This window comes from Danio aesculapii, chromosome 6 (assembly GCF_903798145.1).
Source record: "Danio aesculapii chromosome 6, fDanAes4.1, whole genome shotgun sequence".
NCBI classification, from domain to species: Eukaryota; Metazoa; Chordata; class Actinopteri; order Cypriniformes; family Danionidae; genus Danio; species Danio aesculapii.
The window spans coordinates 52,022,332-52,032,304 of record NC_079440.1 but is presented as its reverse complement, the minus strand read 5'-3'; the positions used below and the strand labels follow the sequence as shown (position 1 = coordinate 52,032,304).

Sequence of the window (9,973 nt, the reverse complement as noted above, 5' to 3'; positions counted from 1 at the left end):
CACATAGCAAAATATATCTGGCCCACACAATCAGCTTTTGCTTGGCCCACACGCCACAGTGAATTACGGTATATGACTGGACCAAGTCTGGCTTCCATACAAGGGCCAAACATCTGGGCCAAGTCTCAGCCAAGTTAATAACCCATAATTGGGCCAGATATGTTGGTGTGACACGAATACAATGAATTTGATAAACCCATGAAACAAACCAATTATTAGAATTTTTCTTTACTCAAAAATAATTTAAAAGGTATTTTTAAAGAGGGTCAAGATAGGCCAAACTAACATGGCCCACATATACATTTTTAACATCTGGGTCAAATACTACATTTGATCTGGCCCATATAATGAGGTCACATTTGGGCCAAGTCCATTTGCTATGTGGGATGCAGGACCGGCCCAGTACATTTGGGGGCCCTAAGCAGAATAATTTTGGGGCCCTACCTATCAATGAAACAGAAAAGTAAAGCCTGATTTCTTCTACCGAACTGTCTGAATGGTTTGTACATTTTAAAACAGCTCTTTTTGTGTCAACTAACAGCTTGAAAAATGAAGAATTAAACAATATTTAATAAAGGAACCAGTGATTCCTACTTTGCGACCTTCTAAAACACATTCCATTAATTTAGCAAACAGATTGAAGATTCTATAATAAGATCGTAGGTAGATTTATTTAATTTTTTTATAAATCCCAAAAGCAAAAACTCTGCAATGAAGCAACACTAAACAATAATTTATTAAATGCAGTATAAAATATACATCCTGAACTCATTAAAAACTCAAAAACAATCACAACAACAACAAAACAATTAACATTAATTCAAAATTGATCCATAATTAATCTATATATCTATATTTATATATTCATTAATTTTCTTTTCAGCTTAGTCCCTTTATTAATCCGGGGTCGTCACAGTGGAATGAACTGCCTATGTATCCACCACATATTTTACGCAGCGGATGCCCTTATAGCTGCAACCCATCCCTGGGAAACATCCATACACACTAATTCACACTCATACACTACGGACAATTTAGCCTACCCAATTCACCTCTACCACATGTCTTTGGACTGTGGGGGAAACCGGAGCAACCAGAGGAAACCCACACGAACGCAGGGAGAACATGCAAACTACACACAGAAACGCAAACTAACCCAGCTGAGGCTCGAACCAGCGACCTACCTACTGCGCCACTGCGTCGCCCATATATATCCTTTTTTACCTGCAGTTTATTTCTCAAAAATGCTAGGGCCCTGAATCTGAAGTGGCTTGAAGCTAAAATATAAATCACACACAACAAACACTTTCACTGGTCACTTTTTTCACTCTTTCAATTGAGACTTGCAGTTTTTATTGAGCAACTCTGTAGTTTTCCATCATTATAATTGTTTTGATATAAACATATATCAAAATCTATTTTTAATAAATCTTTTTTGTTACATGTTAACTTCTATGATTTTTTCATATTAGTCAAACATCGTACAGCAATATACAGTGACAAACCAATGACAAACAAATGACAAATTAAAAACACTCACCTCCTCTTTCTCTACCTATGTGGGACGTGGACAATCTCCTCCAACCTGCAATAAAACAAGAAAACACAGATCAAATATGAAAATAAATTTAAAACAAAGTAAATAAATAAAAGTAAATAAATAAATTAAAATAAATAAATTAAAAAATAAAAGGAAAAATTAGAACAAAACAAAGTGAAAATGAAAAAAGTACAACAAAACAAATGAAATAATCAGAAAACAAGAACGCAAATAAAGACTGATTAAAGAAATTGTGCTCTTTAAAATTAGTCTTTTCTCAGAAATCTCAAGATTCGCACAGAAATGCTCTGCAAAAGTCGCCTCGTCTCTCAAAAAACAGATTGAGATGAGTTGGGTTGTTTTAATATGCAGTTTATTTCATAACACGCTCAACGAACTTGACCGACCAGAGCGCCATCTTGGATCACCCCGCGGCCTGCGCCCCCCTCCTTCTCCCCCACCACTAATGACAAATAAATAGAACGAATAGAATGCCGTGACGTCACAGAACAGCATAGTTCAGAATTCCTCAAAGTGACAAACAAACGAGTACAGTGAACAGTGAGTTAATGACTTTAACGACTTGTTTTGCATCTCAAATAGCGAATAATATGTCAGCTGTGTTTTTTACTCGAGTTAATACGATCACGACTGACTTTGTCAACGATAATAATCAGAGTGACATGATGGCTTCTCCTACACCTCCTACCATGATGAGAAGCCCAACAGGTGAGATGAGAGTTTACAAAAACGGAGTATTCCCACGTATTATTTAATAATACAGTAAATTATTCAGTAAAAAGTAAAATAATAATAATATATTGTCATGTAAGGTTATTAGCGTACAGACTTAAGAGGCAAATATGCAACGTCTCTTCATAGTAATGTGTTTTTTTGTGTTTAGTTATGGTTTTGTATATATTTGTGACTGAGCCCTGCTGTCATTTTATGTATTGACATTCTGGCTTTTAAGTTTTTCTTTTACACTCAACAGAAATTGTGCCTTGTTAACGTTATTTGGCATTTTTGTATTACTTTAATTGAAATCCTATGTGTAGACCTACACAGTAATTTTCTTAGTTTTTGATGGTGTGGAGGAATATTTGTTATACTTTAGCAAACTGAGTGAGAATATTATATTTAAATCTTTATTTGTTTAAGCAGGGATGAATTAATACAATTGAGGTAAAGTTGGTTTTTAATTCACACATTCTGACTTTCTCCTTAATAATATAATAACAGAAAAATATTGTTTTAAATTCTAAATATTAACAGCCAATGACTGTCATCGTACAAGATTGTTTACAGTCACTTAAATAGTGCTAATGTTGATTTGAAGTCCTACTTACATGCGATTTCAGACCCAGTATTTAAATTAGCATGGTCAACATTATATATGGACCGTTAAATGAACAAATGTGCAAATATAAATCCAACTTCACCTCAATATTAATAAATGTCTATAGCTCTGTTTCTGTAACTGAAGTTCTGGAGCAAGACTTCTCTTTTCATTTGGATTTGTAAGACTGATTGTTAAATGTTTCAGGTTATAATTTCTCACATATTTCTTAAGTGAAGATCCAGAGCGAGAGAAATTGTTCACTTTGAGTTTGACGATTGCTAATGGAAAGTTGAAAAAATGTTGATTTATTTTCATTAGTTTTTTTGTGGTGGAGAAGTGGTGCTTGAGGAAGAATGTAGATGTAGCACCCACTGACAAAAAAATAAAAGGCTACATAAATTTGATTAAACATTGTGATGGTGATTGTTAAATAGCTCAAACTATAACTGGTAAAACTCAGAATATTGACTAAAAATGAGTGATTATAATAGTTTGCATTTTGTGTGAGCGGGAGTGAAATGTTTATTTTTGCAAAAGAGTTGCTTTTAGGATTTTTCCTTAAGTCTAATATGGGCTTATGACTTACCGACTATTTGTCAGCTTGTATTTGTCATTTTAAGTAATAGAGATGATTTGCAATTCCATGTAATAAATTTTAGTTTTTAAACATTTTCTATTATAATTGTACATTTATTATTGTTGTTTCTTTTGTGTGATTGTCTTTTATATTTCTAATTTACAAAAGTGTGTTTATTTTAAACCTGTGGTTAAAGAGTTTTCTAATGTTTTCCTGTTCATTTCCATTCTTTTAGCAAACCCAGAGAAAGGAAGGAAAGGGAAAAGAGCCTCTGCTTTCTTTAAGAGAGCATGGAAGGCTGCAAAGCGCCCTTTCCTTTGCTGTGACCGGAACAGAGTGGTCCCCTTTGAATCACAGTCAGATATCGACGATTTCGAGCATCTGCCTGTTCCGGGTCCCTCCAGGACCGTCGCAGCACATGCAGACCTTGAGCCGGTGTGGCAGCCAGGCCAGGTCTGTGAAAATCCTCAGCCGTTGAGTGTTCCGGGCCCCTTCAGCATCAAGCAAACAGCAGATGTGGCAAATGCAGATCCGGCCCGTCCTGAGTCCTCAACGGCCCTCACAGGTCATGTTGAACCTGAGCAGATGCGTCCGCCAGTCCAGGTCTGCGACCGTCTCGAGTCGTTGGCTGTTCCAGGATCATCCAGGATCAAGCCAACGACCATCGCAGATCATGTTGACCCTGAGCAGATGCGTCCGCCAGTCCAGATCTGTGAAGACCCTCAGCTGTTGAGTGTTCCGGGCCCCTCCAGGATCAAGCAAACAGCAGATGTGCAGAATGCAGATCCGGCCCGTCCTGAGTCCTCAACGGCCCTCACAGGTCATGTTGATACTGAGCTGGTGTGTCTCCCAGGCCAGATCTGGGAAGATCCTCAGCCAATCAGTGTCCATGGCCCCTCCAATATTACGAAAATGACGGATGCAGATTCGGCCTGTCCTGAGTCGCCTCCGTCTGTTCAAGACCCCTCGAAAATTGATGGGACTGATGGTGAGTCCTCCTGAATTTGGTTCATTTTAGTTCTGCCATCTGTTATTTTTTATGCTTTGCTGTTTTTAGCTTATAAATCAGACAGTGTCAGTTGTTAAACTATTGGTTGTGTATTAACTAATACAGTGCTACACATATATGAGTACACCCCCCACAAATCTCTCATTTAAATAAATATTTTCTATAGGATGCTTTACAATATTATATTTGTGCGTGTACATTAGTTTAGTCAGTACTGAAGCCAAATCTGGAGCTTATCTAACAAAATAATTACAATAATGGTTCAAAAATTAGTAGCCCAAATTTATATGTTAGGACAAAATATTAAATTTAATTTTCAAAATGAGCAAAACTCTAAGAGAAACTAAAAATATTATTTTAATAAATAAATCTGTTTAATAAATCTGTTTTGTTCAAATGCACCAATATATATTACCCATATTCACAGAGAAATGGATAAAGACATTCATTTTCAAAATGGGGTGTACAGCATATATGAATATGCTGAGCACTGTAGCTGCAGCTCTGTTCATGGAGATGTTTCTGTTTGTTTTCTTCATTTTAGAAAAACCCAAGAAAGGAAGGAAAGGCAAAAGAGTCTCTGCTTTCTTTAAGAGAGTATGGAAGGCTGCAAAGCGCCATTTCCTGTGTTGTGACACAGATATAGTCCAGTATCTTACACCACAGCCTGAGCCCGAGCCCGAGCCAGAACCAGAGCCAGAGTCAGAGTCAGAGTCAGAGCCCGAGCTGGAAGATAAAGCGGACTCTGAGGCAGTGTCAGTTGAAGTTACACCTGAAAACGCAGAACCAGCTGACCCTGAGTCAGTATGTCTGCCAGGCCAGGTTCCTGAGGAGCCTAAAAAGGCTTCTGGGCTCACTTTTGGTAAGTCATCATTTCCTTCTATTTTCAGTAATTCATAATTAATATAAATTAGTAATCAATGTACTCCTGCGATTCTGATGGAAGTTACTGCTTTTAGCTCATTGCATTAGATCCAGATTCAAAGGATAGGAGTCATTTATTTGATCTGTTTCATACCAGACAATCCAAGTAAATCTCCCTGCTCTTTTTCTGTTTTTCAGGATCTGTGGTGGCTCTTTTTGAAGTGAAAGACCTGATTGGAGAAGGAAGTTTTGGCAAGGTGTATCTGGCATCTCACGTATTTAATGAGAGATCAAAGGTAGGGAACTATTTTTGAAATTCAGTCAACATTTTCCTCCTGATTATTAAATATAAATAATTTGTTGGCTTTAATTTCACTTGTTGTTGTTTTTCCGCAGGTTGCCCTGAAGTGGATCAAGAAGCGTAAACAGGACCGTTATCTCGACATTGTAAGTTGAATAATTCACACAACAGTGAAAATGTGCGGACCATTTACTCATCCTTCACTTGTCACGTACCTGTCTGAAGCACTTTAAACTGAACTCAAAAGCAGATATGTTGGAAACAAGTAGCCACTGACTTCCATTGTAGAAAAAGAAAATGCTTATGAAGTCAATGCTTACTGGTTTTCAACATTCTTCAAAACGTCTTCTTTTGTGTTCAGCAGAAGAAATAAACCCAGAGAGAAGTTTTGAACACATGACTGTAGGGCTGTGGAATTAATTCAAATTCATTTAACATTAATGGAGATAAGATGATCATTGCGTCATATCCCGGACCCTTGTAAAGCAGTCTGCATTCATTTCTACACACAGCTCAGTTTCACGTGGAAATCAGTGAAATCATGTAGCGTGACTTTTGCAGCACGGGATGTGCTTGATTTATTAGAGTGTATATGATTGATTCATTGATGTCTTCAATAGTGCTAAAGAGAGCTTGTGCTGTTGTGTGCATGTGCTCAGCCTCAGAGATGGACAGAACACACATGTAGAGTCCTCTTTTAGCTTAAACTGCATGACTAAATGCTCAAATACAAGCAAAAATGTGTCAAAACATGGAGCTTAGTGATTATTTACTTCGTGACAAGTTTTTGTTACTGTACTTTGTGTCATTCTGCTTTGGTAATATCTTTGAAATCTGTTTTTTTTCTAGGATGGTCATTCCACACCTGTGCTTGCGGAAGTGGCAATGATGCTTAGGCTGATGAATGCCCCAACTTGTCCCAGCATCATCACATTACACCACTGGATTGAGAATGAGAACGACTTCGTTCTCATTCTGGAGTACCCACAGTCATGCCAGAACTTGGCTCATTACGTCAGACGTACATTGGACATTGATGAAAACCAAGCACGCCGGTTAATGCGTCAGTTGGTACAAGCTGTCAAGTTCTGCGCTGAGCGTGGAGTTTTCCATGGTGATATACACCCGGGGAACATCCTGGTGACTCAACCCCGATTAGAGCTCAAATTGATTGACTTTGGTTGTGCTCGGCCAATTACCAGCGAGCCTTTCAAAAGCAGCGATTATCGAGGTGAGTTGGCATTTTGTGTTAGTTTCTTTGGTCACAGTATTGTCTTATGAAATGACTGAATTCTGAACCCGTCTCTCTTACAGGAGCCATATTTTACAGACCACCTGAGGTTTTAAGGGATCCCACATTCTTTCCTAACCCGGCATACGTCTGGACATTAGGCATCATCCTGTATGAAATATTGCATGGACAATTGGCCTTTCGCACCACACATTCGATAATCATTGGAGACCTTGAGACAGACCTCACCTTATCTTCAGGTAAGCAGACACCTCTAAACAATCTCAGCCTCAGTGACAGAATAAAATATGTCAGTCACAAGTAAAAAGGATTAAATATAATGGTTACAGGCACTGTAGATATTAAAGTCATTGAATTGTGGATGTTTTGTAATTTGATGTAGTAAGATTTAAACACCTTCATGAATCTTGAGTATGCAGACATGTTTCACACTCTCTGTGACACTTTTCAGAATGCCTGGACCTGATTTCCCAGTGTTGATTCGTAATCCAGAGAAGCGACTACAGTTACATCAGGTTGAAGAGCACCGGTGGTTCAATCCAACGAGCCCAAATCCTGTGCAGCAGCTAGACAAGAGGAGGTAGAGGAACACACCGAGCACAAAACTACATCTTCATTCTTTCTTTGCTTCATGCTATTCCTGTTGTTTTCTCTTCTGCTCTTTTTAGAGCTACAAGTCTTATTTGACAGCCCTTCATATTCTGCTTTAATAACTTTGTGTTATTTCTGATTGTTTTTCTTCATTTTAGAAAAAACTAAAGAAGCGAGGAAGAGGAGAGCACCATTTGCAGAAACTTCATTAAAGGGACACTTTACCCAGAAATTCAGTTATTAGTTACTATGTAATTCCAAACCCACAAGACCTTACTTTCCTTCAGTGTCAGTTCATGACGTGTGTTGATGAGAGCTCTGTCCTGTAAACACGACACACATACAGTGCAGTCCAGTACTTCTCAAGTCATTAGTTTTGTTTGATTATTTTTGGGTTTTTCTTTCTGCATAAAAGAAGTTTCGGTTCAGCTGTAGCTCCAAACCCCTGACACCTTTCTTCATCTTCAGAAAACAAATGAAAATATTTGAGATGAAATCAAATCATCAAACCATGAGAGCTCTGTCCTGCACTGTATGTGTGTCCACTGCTGACGTTTACCTCAGGTGTGCCCACGTTTTGTTTAAATCAGAGGAAGTCGCGCAGGCCTCTGGGTTAAACGTCAGCAGTGCGACACATACAGTGCACTGGGCTCTTATGAACGTGTGGTTTGAGGGTCAGAGAGCTCTCAGATTTCATCTAAAATGTTTTAATTTCTCAATATGAACTAAACATGAATATGAACTAAGGACATGAGGTGAGCAATTAATGACAATAATGGTAATTAAATACTGCAGCTCTGCACAAGAAGTTTGGCCATAGGAGAAATGGTCGTGCCCAACTGAGCCTGGTTTCTCTCGAGGTTTTTTCCTTCACTTTTGTCAATTGGTGAAGTTTTTGTTGTGCTTGGTTTGGGACTTGTGGAGATGCGCATCATTGGGTTTGCTCTTCAGTGTTTGGACTTTGAACTGAACTTCAACTCTGAAAACTGGACTGACACAGTTTCAATGTTCTTCAATGTAAAGCTGCTTTGACACAGTCCACATTGTAAAAGCGCTATAGAAATGAAGATGAATTGAACTGAATTAATGATAAAACTCCATTAGGAAATCCTTGTGTCGTCACAGTTGTCTCCTCTCATCAAAGTGTCATCAAAGATCTGCTCAACTATTTTCTACCTCATAAATGAATCTGGTGTTCTGTCATAAGAGAGACTGATTGTTTTATCATTAAGTGTTCATAATTGTTTTGTAATGAATTGTTCTTTGAATTGTTTTGTAATGAATTGCTTTTCTATATTGTTGGCTAATAATTCAAATAAAATCATGTGAATCAAACTGAAGCTCTGATCATCATTTCTGTGAGTTTTCTAAATGACTCCTTACTCAATTAAATAGATAGTTCTCCCTAAACTATTTACTCCAAACCTGCTTATGAGTGTCTTTCTTCTGTTGAACACTAAAGAAGATACTTTAAAGAAATCTGAAAATCTGTACCCATTGATGTCCATAGTAGGAAAACAAATACAATGGAAGTCAATAGTTACAGGTTTCCAGCATTTTTCAAAATCTCTTCTTTTGTGTATAACAGAAGAAACTCATAGTAAGGGCTGAGGAAAAGATGACAGAATATTCATTATTGGGTGAAGAAATGTTTTTTAACAAACCAGTAGTGCCATAAACTATGTTTAACACAGATTTGTGGAGTCTGTTTAGCCAAATGGAACCACAGAGTAGGTTTTACTATTAGACAATATGTTGTTTTATATTACAATATATACAACAAAGAGTGTACTGGGATAATCTCTGATTTAAAGGGCACATTGGTATTTCTATTTCATATTTAATATAAGTCTTTTGTGTCCCCAGAATGTGTCTGTAAAGTTTCGGCTCAAAACACCCATCAGATTATTTATTATAGCTGTTTGAAGTGTCTATATTATAGCTGAAAAAAAGTTGTTGCTGTTTCTTTGTACCGGGCCTTTAAGGCTAGTCCTCCCTGCCCACCGTTCCCACGTGCCTGTCAGCAATCGCCGCCCTCGGCTGCCTCAGGAAGCAGGTCTCACATGTGTGTGAGAAATACTACAGTAAGAACTTTAACATTCAGTATTTGATGTATTTTTTTGTGGAGTTGCAACAATGAGTTACACACAATGTCATTACAAAGTTCACGCACACACACAGCGAGGACACACACACACACATAGCGCAGACACATACACACACACAGCGTAGACACACACACACATAGAGAGAGAGATAGCGCGTTAAGCTTTGCACTCCTTTTGCACGCATATGTGACAGGAGACAGGTTAATATCCACTGCTGTATGGATATCTGTTATGGTAATGTACAAAATAAACCTGATTTAACGTCTACAAACCACGATTGAAGCGTCATCTTTCATAAATGTTCTGACACGTGGCTGTGCTGATGAAGTGAATAGCTGTAATTCATGACACACGTGCTGTTTTAAAACATTTTAAACTTGTAAAACTCA

General features: G+C 37.8%; 1 protein-coding gene across 1 annotated transcript; it reads left to right on the top strand.

The window, feature by feature from the left end:
- Window positions 1–4,924: 4,924 nt before the first annotated feature.
- On the top strand, window positions 4,925–7,465 carry LOC130230202 (serine/threonine-protein kinase pim-2-like). The gene is made up of 6 exons (XM_056459152.1): window positions 4,925–5,330; window positions 5,531–5,628; window positions 5,729–5,779; window positions 6,483–6,864; window positions 6,948–7,124; window positions 7,337–7,465. The coding sequence occupies exons 1-6, from the start codon at window positions 4,925–4,927 to the stop codon at window positions 7,363–7,365; spliced, it is 1,143 nt and encodes a 380-aa protein (XP_056315127.1). The 3' UTR covers window positions 7,366–7,465.
- Window positions 7,466–9,973: the final 2,508 nt, after the last annotated feature.